Raw genomic sequence first — 18,427 nt, forward strand, 5'->3', positions numbered from 1 at the left:
GTCCCCCAACCACGGAGGGGTGTTTGAAGGAGCAGTGGTTAAAGGACAAGGAAAGTCTAAAATAGAATAAGGCTAGAAATGCTGTATTTTGTATACTAAACATAAGCATGAACTTACTGCACCACAAGCCTAATCAAACAAATAATTGATGCTTTCAAAGTTGGCCACAGGGGGCTGTCATCTTGTAACTTTGTTAAACATCATTGCCTGACCCTGCACATGCTCAGTGTGGTCTGGGCTGGTTAGGGATCGTCATAAACAAAGCTGCTTGAGTTCTACATGGCTGGTAAGTAAGGTGGGGGCTCCCCCTGCTGTTCATAAGTATGATTGTTTTCCTGCTCAGCAGTTAGGGACCATCTGACAATTCCTATCCACAGCAGTAAATGAAGGGAGAATTTCACTGCATACAGTCAGGTTTCTTATAAAAACGGTATTCATTTTTTAATTAAAGTATATTGGAGATCTCAGTTTAACGTTTCATTCTCTGGTGCCAGGTATAGTTCATAATTCAGTGGGATCCAGCAGGGATTATACTATGGCTTCCTCAATACAATGTCAGTGTGTTGCCTCTGCCTATTTCTGACAGAATCACATCATTTTTTTGCAGGTGGTGAAATGTCTCCTGAACCAGGACAAGGATCATCCACTGGACATCAATGAAAATGACACATTATGGGGAGAAACAGGTAATTCAGTAATCATTCTGCCAATGCTACTCCATGCTAGAATTTGCCCTTTGTTTGGGCCAGGACAGAAACCTTGATAGAAAAGTACAGTATATGACTGTGTTGCAAGGCCTGTAGATAGATGGAATCTTAATGGATTATTTTCCATTAGCAAATCATAAAGAAGAATTGAATAAATAGGAACGCAACACATTCAGAACATTTCAGAGCTTTTAGGATAGAACTAAATAGAGCACATCTCTCTACATGAAAATTGTCTCCTAAATAACTCAAAAGCAAGCAGGTTAAGTCTGATGTGCTGAACCAACGATATTAAAGGGGAAGTATCTGGGCATGATATTAAATATGAACTTCTTACCACTTTCTCAACTTGTTATCCAAGCAAACAAGCCTAAACAAAGGAAACAAGTTGACCCAGTCCATCTTTGGATAAGCCTAGCTCACATTCTGTAATGTTCTTTTTCAGTAAAAGCTTTCCCATGCCACACCTCAATCCCCAGCCTTCAGCCCAACAAGCTACAGTACTACCAGCCCAGAGTGCTTTGCTTTCTTGTTCAGTATCATTATAGCCTCCCCTCCCTCCTAGATTATATGCTGTGGATGGATATGTATGTGTGTTGGGAAAGAGGTTCATTGAGAGTTCTGTATTGTTATATATATATGTATATTATGTGAATAAGTACAGTTACCTTTGCTTTATTGTTTTCATCACAAACCTTAAATGATGCCCATTTATTTTCTTTCCCATGTGATGGAGAAGAAAGAATATGCTTGCATATGGGAAATATCTTCTCCTTGACTCGTGGAAAAATTAACTTAGCACTGCCCTGGTATTTGGCATTGACTTCTGCTGGGCTATTTTTGATTGTTCTCCCAGTACCCATTAACCTTCTCACTAAAGCCAAGATGGCTAAATAGTGTGCAGTCTAATGGCATTATAATATAAATGGGAATATGAGCCTGGCAAAGTTTTGCATCTGCATTGAACAGAATATTATTTACTGCAGCCTTAATTCAGCTCTTTCAGAGTAATATAAGGCATTACGTTTGCCCGGGGCAGTATCCCATTGCAACCAATCAGGAAGTTGAATTTACTAGTCACCTGTTTAAATGCAAGCAAGCATCTTATTGGCTGCCATGGGTTACTGCTCCTGAGCATACTTATATCACATATGGGGGGTTGTCTCTTAACACTGGCTAACTGGCTACATAATGTAGTTGATGATGTGAAGGACAGGCCAGTTAATCAATAAGAATATGATATTCTCAAACCTTACCAAAGAAACTCTAAATATAGTGCCATGATAATCATCCTTTATCTATATAGCAACAACATATTCTACAGCATTTTACAGAGATGATATTTCATTCACATCAGTCCCTACCCCAGTGGAGCTTGCAGTCTAAGGTCACACACACTATGGTTAATTGTAGAGTGTGGGAGGAAACCAGAGGAGCCCACACAGATGCAGGGAGAACAAGCATACAAGAACAAGAATAAGCAATAGTGTCCTGGCTAAAAGTAAACCAAGCCCTCAATGCTGCGAGGCAGCAATACAAACCACTGTGCTTCATAAGAATGAAGGTCCCCAAACAGTCCGATTTTAGGCCAATAGGCCACCAATGTTTGGGCCATATTAGGCTGATCTCATTGTGTGGCCCTTAGGCCAACTATCAGATCATATTGGATACAGTCGTCAGGAGAGGACCACATCAACAAGCCAATACACTCCTCGTCCCAATAGGATTTATTAACCTGCTATAGCTGTCCAGTTTTCATCCAGATATCTGTTGGGGAGGCAATTGAGGAGGGCCCATAAATGCACAGATAAGCTGCAGACTCTGAAAGGGACAAAATAGGCACAGATCAACTCCTACCCCCCCCCCATCAGTGGTGTACCTATAAGGGGTGAAAACATCTGATTGGGGCCCATCATCGGAGATACAGCAAAATGAGGATGAGGAGAACATGTGAAGGTGTGCACACAGGTCCATGTACAGAGGCTGTGGGGGGAAATACTGTGTGGTTCGATTTACATCATTGCCAGTGATTTTCAATAATGTTTTTCTTTAAATAGGACACAATGGGACATGGCATTACTGCACTACAGAGCTTTTCCAGATAATAGATCCCATATCTGTAATATTATTATTATGTTCTGTGTCTGTGCTGCTGATTTCTACTATAATGATTTGTTTATTAGGCACAGCTTGGGCCATTTTCCAGCTGCTTCAGATACCGTTCCCTGTTATGTCATGTTTTCTTTTTATCCTGCTGTCAGATCATTTCTGCTGACGGAGGGAGACAATAACATCCTCCTTTTTCCCAGTTTTACTTCATCTTCCTGTCGAGATTGTTCCTATCCCAGTCCTAGACTATTTGCTAGGTTTGCCCTACTCGGCTCTTTGCTGATGGGGTATTTACTTGACCCTTTGAATGTGGTATAACTTTTTTCTGATCATTCTGAGTAATTGTTAGACAGAAGAAGTGACAGTGAATGGGGTTCAGATGCTTGGTGTGTGGTGGGCTCTGCTGGGAGGAAAGAGGTTAATGGTCACAGAGTGGCTGGGAGCCTGAGCTTGGGATAAAAGGTGGTCTCTCAGCACTAGAATAGACGAAATTCCTGAGCTTAGCTTTGTCGTGATACTGTTGATTTGAGAACGCTGTGGGTTAGCCGGTTTCCGAATATGGTAAACTGGATTTCAGGGTGTAGCTCACAGGCTGCCGCCATAATCCATGGTAAACAACAGGCCATAATTATCTCCAACATTCTTTGTCTTTATTGCTTTTTCTTACCCCTCCTTGTTTCCTGCATTGTTGATTCCAGGATTGAGGACTGGTGGGTTGGTTTGTTTTCTGCTCGGCTGTATATAGATTCAGTATGTTTAACTTTGTGTCAGTTGCAGCCTAGACTGTGTAGATTGGCCTTCAGTTGTTGTTGGTGACTACTTTGGGTCACACCTAGAGAGTCAGAGGTTTGTCTTAAATATACCATAAACATACCCTTAAATACATATGCCGCCTCCTCCCCCGGATAACACATAACCCCCACCCCCTCCAGCATATGATTAAACATCTTAGAGATCCCTAACAACAATTTTCAAATTCTAACAAACCCCCCAGAACAAACCCTACCAGGCTCACGTCTCACAGGGTATAGAGTAGGGCAGACAGAGTATGGCACACACAGGGAGTATAGGGCAGGTAGAGTATGGCACACATAGGGAGTATGGGGAAAGCAGAATAGAGCAGGAGATGGAAACCTATCAGGACTCTAAGATAAACAGTTCATACTGTGTTACATACAGAGACACAATGCTTCTGACCCTCAAGCAGTTTGTATGAAGTGTGAACAAGCAGAGTAGGGCTGGGGGCCTGCGTGCGCGTGTACTATTTGCCGTGAACGGCAAAGGGAGGAAGAGGCGCAGGGTGCAGATCTGGGCCGGCAGGCCCAGTGGTCCAGTCCGACCCAGGTGAACAACGTGGGCACTTTCAGTCTGAGGTAAGAAAAGTGCAGAGCTTTAGGGATGTGAACAATAGAAACAGGTGTGAACAATGCAGGAGTTTACTGTTTATATTTGATGTTTACACAATGCAGGGGCCAGTTAATCTCAATACTTATACTTTAAAGTTTAAACAAGGTAAGGAACAATAGCAGGCAGACTTTCATGTGGGGGCCACAGGCTGCCAGTTGGACAGCCCTGGTTTAGAAGTTGCTACCTGAATAGTAGATACTCCAGCTCTGGTCTGAAAATAGTAGAAATAGTAGATTTAGCCTGTAAGGTAGGTGCTAAGGTCTTAGGTGCCTTTTTACTTTGGAGATAAGGGGATGCTCTGGTTTGGGAGTCACCTCTTGTACAGAAGCAGGGGCAGATCTACATATTGGGCGCCCCTAGGCCTGCTGTCATTTGTCGCCCCTGTACCCTCCCCTTTATTTGCGCAACTTTTGAGGAGAAATGGGGGTTGTCACACGGGAAGTTTAAAAAACTATCGTATCTCCTGCGCATCCCCAGTGTTTCTGAACCAATGTGGGTGTGGTTGGGCAGCATGCCGCCCCCTCAAATCCTGCCGCCCTAGGCCTGAGCCTTGGTGGCCTCTCCACAAATCTGTGCTTGTACAGAAGATGCTGCTATATATATATATATATATATATATATATATATATATATATATATATATATATATATATATATATATATATATATATACACAACAGGACTTCAAGGATATTGGTAGGATGCACCAGTTGAACATCAATCAGTGTTTGACTAGGCAAGTTTGGCAATGGCAACATCAAGAAGTCAGAAGCAAGCAAATCATCAAGCAGAAAATGTGGTTTGTCTTGTAATCTGAATGAATTACTAATCAGCCTTGTATCCTGACTTCTGTATTCAGTCTCATTTTCCTTAATAAAAACAATAGGGGAAAGCTATGGTTAGAACAAGCCCTATTTATTGCTCACATGTTCTGCACCTTAACGTGAGATTGGGGATTCAGCAATACCGTGATCATTTAGCATGCCGTGTAGGGTTGTCGTGGCACATTACACCCACTAGTAGCAATTTGGCAAAGGTCTCCATGGCTGTAGCTTTGAAAATTATTTTCAGATGTTGGCAATGAGACTAAAAATAAGTATTTTCCACTAAATTTCCAGCTTTCCAAAACTCATGTTGGCCCATCTAGAGGAGTCACATCAGTGCACCCATAATAAAAACTGTTGGGTTTATTAAACCTTGATTCTAGTGTTCAATTTGTACATTGTTTTCTCATCTGTCATAATTACTTGGTGGATTCCTGCCACGTGTCGCACGCTTGTTCATGAGCGAATGCCATTTTTTTACCTGGAACCTGACGTATTCATTTGTTTGTAAGCAGCCTAAGTTGCGGATAGACATAGGTGAATTCCATCTTCTCTATCACTGACACCTTCTCCAGCTTTAACACTATTGTACTCGCCCCCTGGGCTCAATTACTAAACGTCGCTCTGGGCTGCTGGAGACATGAAGCAGAAATACCTCTGGGTCCATTTTCATGCACTCTGCTGTTTCTGTATTCATTTGTATTTCTGTCCATCATGAGAAATAATAATGACTATATATATATATATTTGTGCATTAGGAATGAGGTTCCATATTGGAACAATGGTATATATATGAATGTCTGTGTAATGCTGTATTGAGGCTAATTGTCACTGTCTGTGTGTAAGCTCTTACAGCAGCGGCTGGACGGGGCAAAATGGAAGTGTGTGAGCTGCTGATCCACCATGGAGCCATCTTATCCCGAGTCAACAGACGTGGAATCTCTCCTTTGTTCTGTTCTGTGAGACAAGGACACTGGCAGGTATGGGACCACTAAATAGTAAATATAGTAATTAATAGCCGTGTTTATGTGGCGGTGATGTTGGATGCATGCTCTTCTGCTGAGGTTCACCCAGTTATCACTCAACTGTTGCATACAGTAGAGTTTAGTCTACCTATTTCTAAGAAGGTTTTATCGTCCCCCTTTGACATAAAATCTTTTAAGAACAATCAAAACCCAAAAGAATTTGGTTAGGAAAGGAAAAATATACCCTCAAAATGAATACGTAAGCGATAGATAGTTTGTACCAAATTAAGTGGCATATTAAAGAATCTTACCAAACTGGAATATATATTTAAGTAAATATTGCCCTTTTACATCTCTTGCCTTGAGCCACCATTTTGTGATGGTCTCTTTGCTGCCTCAGAGATCACCTGACCAGAAATACTTCAACTCTAACTGTAACAGGAAGAAGTGTGGAAGCAAAAGACACAACTCTGTCTGTTAATTGGCTCATGTGACCTAACATGTATGATTTGTTGTTGTGTTTGTGTGCACAGTGGATCGTAATATCCCAGAGGGCGGCCCTTATTTTTTAAAATGGCAATTTTCTATTTATGATTACCCAATGGCACATACTACTAGAAAAGTATATTATTATGAAAATGGTTTATTTACATGAAGCAGGGTTTTATAATATATGCAAAATATTTTTTTATAGAGACCTACATTGTTGGGGATGGGTATAGTTTTTCTTTAAAGGGGTGGTTCACCTTTACGGTAACTTTTAGTATGTTATAGAAAGGCCAATTCCAAGCAACTTGTCAATTGGTCTTCATTATTGATTTTTTATAGTTATTTGCCTTTTTCTTTTGACTCTTTGCAGCTTTCAAATGGGCGTCGCTGACCCCTTCTAAAAAGCAAATGCTCTGTAAGGCTACTATTATTGCTTTTTATTACTCATCTTTCTATTCAGGCCCTCTACTATTCAAATTCCAGTTTCTTGTTCAAACCAATGCATGGTTGCTAGGGTAATTTGGACCCTAGCAACTAGATTGCTGCAATTGCAAACTGCAGAGCTGCTGAATAAAAAGCTAAATAACTCAAAACCCACAAATAATAACAAATGAAACCCAATTGCAAATTGTCTCAGAATATCCCTCTCTACATCACACTAAAAGTTGTCTCAAAGGTGAACAACCCCTTGAAGAATTCAGTTTTGCTACACATGGAGCTGTGTACCCAGGCTGGAGGTACATCATCCATGTCTAAACTCTTGTCTTCTGAAGGTCCATTTTGTTATGGAATCATGACACCTACTGGTGACATTGGTAGTTATGCACCAGCAAGACCTAATAGCAGCTCAAAAAGCTTCTGTGGCAACCATGTTGGAGAATACACGTGGTTTCCTTCAGGTACAGGTGAAATTGCAGATTATAATAAAAATAAATGTAAAATAATAAGGTAATGTTCCCCTTTAATAATTATGTGATTCTATGATAACACAGTATATATTACTGATCTGAGACTATTTATTTATTTATGGCGACTGCGATGGGTTTGGTGGGAATAATTTTGGGTGGCGGACTTAGAAGGAAGAAAGATAGTTATATGTGAAACAAGAATGTTTCTGTAGTGGCGAGGGAGCTCATTAATTCAGCTTCTCTCCACTCCATCATAAAACTGGGCAAATAATATTTCCAACAAGAGGAGGTTTGAAAGTTCCTTTTTTCCCCTCTGCCCTAAAGAGACATCACCATAGAAATTCTAATGAGAGAGTCTGTCTCTTTGTGAGCACCACTTGCTTTGTGTTATTCATTTAGCCTTTTAAGTGGAGACAGATCTATTCATTGCACTTCATAGAGTTCTGGGCACAATTCACTCACTGCCACATCATGCCTACATCATGCCTACAGTTGGACATGGCCTTTGGGTGGGAGCCAGTCTGATGTTGTATGTGACCCTTATGTTCTGTCTGAAAAGTCTGGATTATTTGCCTACACATATCCATGTATACACCGCAATATGTATGTTTGTGTCAGTGTGTTTTAAGGAGGATAAGAAGTCCTTTGGGACTTCCCCCCCCAAAATGTTCTTGTTTAGGATGCCAGAAATTTAGAAATGCTGGGGGCCCAGGCTGATGGGGAATGATGAAGCTGTTGTTGACTAACTGGAGGGCTGCTGGTTGGACATTGCTGGTGTTTATGCTCAAAATATAACAATTGTTACACTATGTTCTTTGTATTATTATGCAGAATATAAGGGACAAGGTGCAAAATGTGCAGCAGGAGTAGTAACCCATTGCGGCCAATTGTGTTTATGTATTTATATAGCGCCAACCTATTTAGCAGCGCTGAAAATATAAGTTCTGTGTTTTTGTTGGCTGCTTCAGCTTACTAAACTTGGTTCAAACTTGGCTCTAGGATAAAAGATGTCCTGGCCATAGGGAAATAAAGCAGGGAGGTTACAGGTAACTTCTGTGCGCCCCAAAACCAAAATGATCCCTGATTATTGTTATTATATCTAGATATACATTTCCATGTTAATCATTTGCTGTTCTGGTTCTTGGCAGATTGCTAGGCTCCTCCTACAGCACAGCTGTGACGTCAACATTAGCGACAAACAGGGCCGCACTCCCCTGATGGTTTCTGCCTGTGAGGGTCACTGCGGCACAGTGGAGTTCCTTCTCTCTGAAGGTGAGGGTTCTCTTTAGGTCGATGAAATGCAGAACATGCTGTTTGTGTTAATTATTTAATAAACATACTGATACCCCTAATTTGGGGTGATAACATAACACACAGGACAAAGTTTGCACTACGTCTCATTATCCATGATATCACAATATTGGGTTCTATTTGTTTCAGGTGCAGACATTGCAGCGCTGGACAGGGAGGGTCTGACTGCGCTGAGCTGGGCCTGCTTAAAGGGCCACAAGGCTGTGGTTCAATGTTTGGTGGAAAGGGGCTCAGCTATTGATCAGATGGATAGGAATGGACGCACGCCCCTGGACTTGGCTGCTTTCTACGGAGATGCGGAAATAGTACGTTATATTACTTGCCCTTATAGAGACCTTTCTGAGAGCCTAAATGTATCATTAAGGGAACCTCAACAAGTACTTTACTGGTAAAATTCATATCTAATCTTCTATTTACATATTTAAGAAATGCCAGCACTCTTCATACCACCTCTAAAGCCCTGCACACATATCCATTTATAGACATTATAAAGCGGGAATGTTTTAAATCTGTTTTATTTTAAAGATAGAATATAACATAGAGGACTTTCTCCAAGTTTATAGTAAAAGGTTCAGGGGGAGTTTCGGATATTTTGCAGAATAGAACAAGTTTATTCCTCCCCCAGTTACACATGTTCTGCTGTAGAGCCAATTGATGTAACTCCTGGCATGCTCTAAAGCTCTTGAAGCTTGTTGGTTTCTCCAGATAGACTTATATACTATAGACTTTATAGATGCTGTAACTTTGAGCTGGTTCTTGGCTTCCTGTAGGTGCAGTATTTGGTAGATCACGGAGCCATGATCGAACATGTCGACTACAGCGGGATGCGTCCTTTGGATCGAGCCATCGGATGTCGAAATACGGCAGTGGTTGTTACACTGCTCAGGAAAGGAGCCAAACTAGGTACAAATCCCTCCCGTACATGGACATTGTCACATATTGTACACACGTTTCAAAGAGTTTTTATTTGCTGCAAAGCAAAGATTATAGCTGCTCTGTACCTTTGGTAGTGCCAAGAATATGAGGTTGGCAGGGCACCCATTGTGGCCAGAGATTTAGGCTGAACTACTGGGCTGAAGAAGTTATGAAGCTCATAGGTCCTGGTAGCCAAAGAGACAGAGGCATAACACGTTCTAAATTAATGTTTATGAATTGTATACTCAATGTTATCTCGCTTAGGAGCAAAGTGAAGTATTTACTTGTCTCATGCGTATTATACACACTGCCTAGATACCAAAAATTTGTTTTAATTCTCCCATGAGGCATCATGGGGGAGACATGCAAATCACTCCTTTATGTCCCTGTGGCCAACTATACATCCAGAACCGCTGGTTTATAGCACAGATACAGCCTAATGGTTCAGAGCCATATATCCAAACTTGCAGACAGCCTGTTTTATTCTTGTTACATCTCATCAGTGCAAGATATTGGAACATGGCTTCTGAGGGAGTAGGACTTAGAGACTAGCGAAATAGAAAACTGAACCTGGTTAGGATGAGATGGGCTAAAAGGAGCCCAAAAGCCCTGCTAGATAGGCTCACTTAGGAGTCACTTCAATATATAGACTGTAGTTTCCCCTTTAGAGAGAGGTTTGATATAATAAGCAGTCAGACAAAGACTTTCTTTAAGGAAACTGATGTCATTTTCCTGTCTTTGTGTCAATGACATCTGTTCTGTGCTGCTTTATAAAGACAAATGGCCTCTTCCCCTCTCTATGTAAAGGAAACATATCCTTGTTAGCCACATGCATGGAAATCTATGATGATGTTGTCCACCATCTGTAGCAGACTTCCGTATTTATATAAACCAGCAGTCTATCTAGCAGACAGTTTTTGGCAATGATTTACATATACAAACCTATAGATGATAGATATAGCAATATTTTTTTTTCTTTAAAGGAAACGCAGCCTGGGCAATGGCTACCTCTAAACCTGACATTCTGATCATCCTCCTGCAGAAGTTAATGGATGAAGGGAATCTGCTGTACAGAGTAAGTGGCTTACATAGAGCACATAGTGACTTATTGACATGTCAGGGCTATAGAGTGCTTGCTTTGTGTGTGGAATGGCAGAAACACTGCAGCACAGCAGGGCAACATGTACCTTGTGGATATACACCATTTCTGTATGAATATGCACATTAAAGCATATTTAGCAAAGGTAAAAAACCCCTCTGCACTTTGCATAAACAAACTTGTATGAGAAATAATCACCTGCAGCTGCAAACTGGCCAGTTGTATAAGCATCTTGTCTTATGTGTAATTCTAATGTACAATGTGTTTATTTGCTGCAGAAAGGGAAGATGAAAGAAGCGGCACTGAGGTACCAGTATGCCCTGCGCAAGTTTCCCCGGGAAGGGTTTGCAGAGGAAATTAAAGCATTCAATGAGCTTCGCGTGTCTCTGTTTCTCAACTTGTCGAGGTGTCGCAGGAAAACAAATGTGAGTAAAAGGTTCAATATTCACACGTGTATACAGTGGTGTGAAAAACTATTTGCCCCCTTCCTGATTTCTTATTCTTTTGCATGTTTGTCACACTTAAATGTTTCTGCTCTTAAAAAACCATTAACTATTAGTCAAAGATAACATAATTGAACACAAAATGCAGTTTTTAAATGAAGGTTTACGTTATTAAGGGAGAAAAAAAACTCCAAATCTACATGGGCCTGTGTGAAAAAGTTATTGCCCCCCTTGTTAAAAAATAACTTAACTGTGGTTTATCACACCTGAGTTCAATTTCAAAGGTTATAAAGCCATTTCTAAAGCTTTGGGACTCCAGCGAACCACAGTGAGAGCCATTATCCACAAATGGCAAAAACATGGAACAGTGGTGAACCTTCCCAGGAGTGGCCGGTTGACCAAAATTACCCCAAGAGCGCAGAGACAACTCATCCGAGAGGCCACAAAAGACCCCAGGCAACATCTAAAGAACTGCAGGCCTCACTTGCCTCAATTAAGGTCAGTGTTCACGACTCCACCATAAGAAAGAGACTGGGCAAAAACGGCCTGCATGGCAGATTTCCAAGGCGCAAACCACTTTTAAGCAAAAAGAACATTAAGGCTCGTCTCAATTTTGCTAAAAAACATCTCAATGATTGCCAAGACTTTTGGGAAAATACCTTGTGGACCGACGAGACAAAAGTTGAACTTTTTGGAAGGTGCGCGTCCCGTTACATCTGGCGTAAAAGTAACACAGCATTTCATAAAAAGAACATCATACCAACAGTAAAATATGGTGGTGGTAGTGTGATGGTCTGGGGTTGTTTTGCTGCTTCAGGACCTGGAAGACTTGCTGTGATAGATGGAACCATGAATTCTACTGTCTACCAAAAAATCCTGAAGGAGAATCTCCGGCCATCTGTTCGTCAACTCAAGCTGAAGCGATCTTGGGTGCTGCAGCAGGACAATGACCCAAAACACACCAGCAAATCCACCTCTGAATGGCTGAAGAAAAACTTTGGAGACTTTGGAGTGGCCTAGTCAAAGTCCTGACCTGAATCCTATTGAGATGTTGTGGCATGTCCTTAAAAAGGCGGTTCATGCTAGAAAACCCTCAAATAAAGCTGAATTACAACAATTCTGCAAAGATGAGTGGGCCAAAATTCCTCCAGAGCACTGTAAAAGACTCGTTGCAAGTTATCGCAAACGCTTGATTGCAGTTATTGCTGCTAAGGGTGGCCCAACCAGTTATTAGGTTCAGGGGGCAATTACTTTTTCACACAGGTTTGGATTTCTTTTCTCCCTAAATAATAAAAACCCTCATTTAAAAACTGCATTTTGTGTTTACTTGTGTTATCTTTGACTAATAGTTAAATGTGTTTGATGATCAGAAACATTTTGTGTGACAAACATGCAAAAGAATAAGAAATCAGGAAGGGGGCAAATAGTTTTTCACACCACTGTATGTACTGACACAGGCATTCAGCAGATACACTTACAATGATAAGTGCTGGGAAATCATGGCACAACTGGAATGTAGCCACATGCCCAATGAGAGAGAAGTGGATTTGAATTAGCCGCATGTTACAATTCAGCATGATAGATTTAGTCCTACCTACCTGCTTTTGCTCATTACAATAGCACCAGTACTAAAATGTCACTTGTTACCCATGTATATGAGAACTGATTGTGACGAAAGGTTTTTTACAGTAACAAATTCACCCCTTTTTTTTTTTGCAAAGGATTTTGGAATGGCTGAAGAGTTTGCCACCAAAGCGCTGGAGCTAAAACCAAAATGCCATGAAGCGTATTACGCCAGGGCACGCGCTAACAGAAGCAGCAGGTAAGAGATGTTGTAGAGCAGTGTTCTTTGGACATTACATTTTTTATCCTTTAATGAAATCATTTACATCAGTCCCTGCCAAAGTGGAACTTACAATCTGAGATCCGTCACTGGGGACCTTTGATTCTAAGCTCTACAATGGGTTTATGTTGATTTCCTCCACATAGACATGGGAAGAACATGCAAACTACACTGCTAACCACTGTGCTACCTCAGTCTTCCATCCCCTTCGCTACTGTTCCCATAAAACTCCAACGGGCTGAGCAATCTTCCTCTCTACAGCTCCTGCCATGTGTATCCCAAAGTCATTCCAAATATTGAGCTAATGATAATGGCCAGCATTTATACATGACTTGTAATGATAGATGCTAGCTGATAAATAATCAGAGGGACCACACCTATGTAAAGTCTTCATTATTCTGGTAATTACCTGGATTTTGTTAACTCTATGATGAGCTTTGGCTTTTTGGAATAATGTGAATTCTTTATGCCCTACAGGCAATTTGTGGCAGCTCTTGCAGACCTCCATGAAGCACTAAAGTTGTGTCCAAACAATCTAGAAATACAGAGACTTCTGACTAGAGTGGAAGAAGAATTTAAGCAGCAGCAAAGGATGCAGCAGAAGCAATTCCAGCCCCCCACACAGGCACATGCTGAATCTGACCATGAGGAGGAATCTCTCACAGAGATCCTGAGCAGCCCAAGTTTTGAAGAGATCCAAGAAGAGCAAAGCCCACAGCTTGATGATCATTACCAAGCATCTCCTCATACACAGGACTTATCTCTTAACAGCAACCGGATACATGAACATCAGAAAAATAGGCCTGAATCCCCCGTGGAACACCCCAGTAAGAACGTAGGTTTACAGCAAGCACTGATAAAGAAGCCTACTAAGCAAGCACAAATCGTGAAAACCAATCAGCATATGAACTCTTTGCAGTTGGTTTCAAGAACTGGAAGTAGTTGTGGTGCCTACAAGACTTCTTTACCATCAACCTTAACACCACTGAGCTCTGGTTCTTCCACAAACTCTTCGAACCCAGCCAACAGCAAAGCTTTCAATACAGATGGAACAAATCTTGTATCTTCTGGAAGCAATAGTGTAGGAGCTCATGCCTCCACATACAGTGATAAAATGTCACCAGGACGTGGCATTCAAAAGCATGCCAGTGATGTTGGATCTTCATATAAGGCATCAAGCTCCTTTGTGAGTAGTGCTAAAACAGCAGAAAAATTACTAGGTCATCTTGAGGCACAGGAAGCCCAGACACCCAGTGGTGGAAAAACTCTAGGGACAGACTGCAAAAAAAGGACATTGCATGGCTTAATTTCAAGTAGCAGTTTCTCCGAAGGTGTTAAAGTACCTGACATACAGAGTAAAGAAGGTAAACTGAACCAACCACAAGGTGGAGCAACTGAATACAGACCACGCAACATTCCCTTTATGGGAATCATGGGTAAAGCCGCAAGATCTTCACAACAGAACGTACCGTCGGGTAGAAGTTGGCATAATCAAGCGATGGAGGGTTTTCAAAAAGATATCCCCTCTGCTGGGACCATCCCAAGTGCAAACTTTGAAAAGATGCCTGCCAGGCAGATTCCTGTGTATGGCAATCACAACAAAACAATGGCCAGCTCCTCTGGGGAAAACATGCATAATGGTATAGAAGATGGAAAAGGTCAGAGGCCCAGTCACTTGCAGGATCAAAAGGTGGCCAAAGCTACTCCCCAGCCATACCTGGAATCTATCTCTAGATCCCAGTCCTTGTTAGTTAAAGAGACAAATATAAGTGCTATGCCACCCTCTAAACCAAAGCGATCCTTTATAGAGTCAAATGTGTGACACATTTATGAACATTGAGTGGAAGAACGTTCATTACGTGAGTGCACTCTCAATAGCCTTCTATAATTCATACTGCTGTCTATTATCTCACAAGGTGAGGCCTTACCAGTTTGTGGGCGGGATTGGACAAAGACACTTGGTGTATAAACAGTTTTATGGCAGTTAATCACTTGTAAATCAAAATAGGGGGGCAGCCACTGACAGTTCAAAATGCATGAAAATGTACTTTTTATTGAAGTGGAAGATCTAATGCTGGGTAGAATCTCACTGACTGACTTTGTGGAATGTGGTAGGAAGCCAGAGTCTAGCACCACTACATGGAATGCATACAATTTTATATATCTGGATTTCAACATTGCTTTTTTTTCCTGTTTAAACCATATAACGGTGGGATTAAGTGAAACGTTAAGTTCACGTCTTTTTACCTGGAATTTATCTTCTAGAGCCTTAAACTTGATTGGCTAGGGAGGCCACTTACCAAGCACAAAACGCTTAGTTGTGAGGAGCAAGTAGAGGCAGTGAATGCTGGAGGTAGATCAACAGGGGGTTCACAAATGTTTCTCAGGAATCTAGAACTTGTGGACCTTTGATTTCTGGTAAACTACCATACCATTCCATTCGTTGTTTGGCATTGGCAGTTGGGAGAATACAGGTCCCTGATATACAAAGTAGTGGGTAGTAGTGTTTTGACTCATTTGGTAAACAGTGACAGCCTGCCTGGTAATAGGAAGCCGAGAGAGAATGATATAAGCCAGTGTACTGATGATGCTATGATCTCAGCATACATTATTATTGTTGTTATACCTCAGTGCTATCCTACAAGGCAAATATTTTTTGCAGTCCTTTTTAAAGGAGTTGCCTCATGGGCTATCAATGTAGCTTTGTGATACATAAGAATAGACCAAACAGGGCACAGATTGACTCGGCTGATGACCTGGCTAATTGAGCAGGTCTTTATATTTCTGGTCTGGTTGGCAACAACTGCTCAGGGATAAAGGCTTTATAGACAGTCACTTATCTATATCACAGGCTAGTGCTGCAGCTCCTGCAAAATCCCTTGACTGCCGGAAACCCTTCACTGAGCACAGGAGGTGCCTTAAAGTGGTTGTATCCACAAGTTGCTTTGTCTGCTTTGAAGCCTTTCCCAGTTATAAGGTGAAAACATGGAGGATTTTGATGCTCCAAAAGAACCAGTGGTAACCAGCTGACAGTTAGATGCTGTAGAACAGCACAACTGGGAGTTAAATTGGCCATACTTTTGGCAAGTTATGGGGCTGCTTAGACAGTGGTCCTGATGGACTGAGGATTATCTGACCTGTTGGAGAATTTCGCTTTGTTTTTTAATTGTTTCATTTGTTCAGACGACCACCCAAATAATCAGAAAAGTGTCTTAACGCATGTATGGCCCCTCATCCAGTACTCGGGTGTACTTGGTCAGCCCATTCATGGCTGCCTTTATATTACAATATCGGAAGAACTATGGCAGTAGCTTTCATTCTCGGCACCAACTCAGTATTATAACAATGTGCTGGTGCCTTTAATATAAATCTGTAAAGAACAGTTTGTTTGTATGAAGCTCTTATAAGGCATCATGTTATGTCTTGTATTTATTGTGTTGAACTTAAACTTCTGAAAGGGGATATTTGGCCCTAGATGCAACATTCTGCCATTAGTGTATCAATATCCAAAGATGATTTTACTCTTTTTCCTTCAAGAGGTCAGTGGCCAGATATAATAGTTGGATCCTGTAAGTCTGAATGTAATTCCTCTGTATGTTGCCATTTCCATAATGTCATCTGTAATCTTAGGTTTATTTAATTGGGGGGGGGGGCACAGGCAGAGATTGTAACAATATATTGTTTTGTTCTATAAGTTTTCTCTATGTCCATATAACCTCATGTTAAAGAGAAGCAAGTGAGCTGTATATCGCATGCATGTTATAACTTCAGTCGTGCCGGGGTATTGCACTGAATGATCCATATAGAAGTATATTAATGGCACATATCAGTTCTAACCATTACTGCACTTTATATTCTTTTATAAAGGACACCTCTAAGGTGCTATCTTACAGAAGATCATTGTACAGAGAGTGAAAGAGAAAAGGTACAGAATTAGTTACATATTTTGAACAGCAAGAAAATGTTTGTGGTTTGGTGAAACAATTTTTTTATTTGCTTTTCCTACGTGCGATTGTTTTGTACGCAGTGGTTTTTAAACTTTCCATTTCTGTATATATATATATATATTTTACTAATCGTTTTATCAAACAGGTTGCCCTACTCGTAGGTGAGCGAGGATGAAAGACATCACTATGTATGTTCCATGTACAAATGTTTCTCTATAGAGCTTATTTATTTTGTACAATATCTGAATCTCTGTCGCCTTCATTTGGTTTGTAACTCTGTTTTGCACATCTACTGTATTTCCACAAGGAATAAACAAACTGTATTAGAGAATGCTGCAACTCATTGACATTTGGCCACATTCACCCAGGGATTAGCAGGGCCACAGATTCACACGTCTGAGGCAAAGTTTTGCAAAACTAGGTCTTACAAAAAGGTCTCTGAAGATCTTGGGTTTAGTGAGGGCCAAAAAAACTCAACATTCAGGCCACAGTCCTGTTCAGCTGTCACTGACCCCGGTAACTAGAAAATCTGGGTGCAAGGGGAAATTTGATCCTAGCCCAGTTGCTGAAATGTCACAATGGAGACAACAAAAAAATAAAAAATGATCAGTCTCAGAATTTCATTGTCTACAAAAAACTAAGTTATGTTCAAGTCGAATTATTATGTTTAAAGGCAAGGCCACACGGGGAGATTTTTCCCAAACTGCCTCAGCGATGCGTTTTCAATAACTTTGGGCGACAATTGAAAACGCATCGCCGCGTGTGCTTTAGCGCAGGCGACTTTTTATTGTAGCCAATGAGAACACACGCTGAGGCAGTTTGGTGAGATTGTCGCTCAGAAGACGAGGCGATTAGTCGTCAGGCGACAAAATCTCCCCGAATCTCCTTGTGTGGACTTACCCTTAGATAGTTAGAATAGAAGCACAAGAACATAACTTATAGAGTGTACCAACTTCCATATGTAATAATAGGCTCTGAGTTTGCCCAGGTATTATAACACATAGTAACCAATAAGATGCGTACTTTTAAACAGGTGACAAGTAAATGCTACCTGCTGATTGGTTGCTATAGGTGATAAGAGCTTTAGTAAACTTTGCACCTTTTATTACATAAACCCCTACGCCACATACAGTATTTATGGGAGATCCCCTGTCCTGCAGCATCAATGCATCTAATAAACCTTTTAATACAGAATAATGGAGATCCAGCTTAATTGTGGGAAAATGCAAATCACTGCATCTTTTTACAGCAGATCATGTTTTACATGTGGCAACTTGATAAAGGGTATTGAACCCGAAACATGTTGTGTTAACCACTGCCTGGAATAAAAAGTTGTTTGCAGTAATACTGCTGGAGTTCCTCTTCCTTCTCTTATACTTGATCATTTACATGTGGCAAACCCCAGGGGGAGCAAAGAGCTACTTGTCACATGACCCATATGAATATAGAATCTCTACCAT

At 41.0% G+C, this 18,427-nt stretch overlaps 1 protein-coding gene across 3 annotated transcripts in view; it reads left to right on the forward strand.

Moving 5' to 3' along the window:
* The window catches only part of LOC108702965 (protein TANC1), a 131,608-nt gene extending 113,294 nt beyond the window's left edge, over positions 1–18,314 (forward strand). For all 3 annotated transcript variants that reach the window (XM_018238793.2, XM_018238794.2, XM_018238795.2), the window contains 9 exons: positions 608–686; positions 5,894–6,027; positions 8,558–8,681; positions 8,850–9,025; positions 9,491–9,623; positions 10,619–10,710; positions 11,013–11,159; positions 12,899–12,999; positions 13,498–18,314. In XM_018238793.2, coding sequence (XP_018094282.1) covers positions 608–686; positions 5,894–6,027; positions 8,558–8,681; positions 8,850–9,025; positions 9,491–9,623; positions 10,619–10,710; positions 11,013–11,159; positions 12,899–12,999; positions 13,498–14,842 — 2,331 coding nt within the window. In that variant the 3' untranslated portion in view covers positions 14,843–18,314. The remainder of the gene's footprint in view (positions 1–607; positions 687–5,893; positions 6,028–8,557; positions 8,682–8,849; positions 9,026–9,490; positions 9,624–10,618; positions 10,711–11,012; positions 11,160–12,898; positions 13,000–13,497) is intronic.
* The last annotated feature ends 113 nt before the right edge of the window (positions 18,315–18,427 follow it).

This window comes from Xenopus laevis, chromosome 9_10S (genome assembly GCF_017654675.1).
Source record: "Xenopus laevis strain J_2021 chromosome 9_10S, Xenopus_laevis_v10.1, whole genome shotgun sequence".
Lineage (NCBI taxonomy): Eukaryota > Metazoa > Chordata > Amphibia > Anura > Pipidae > Xenopus > Xenopus laevis.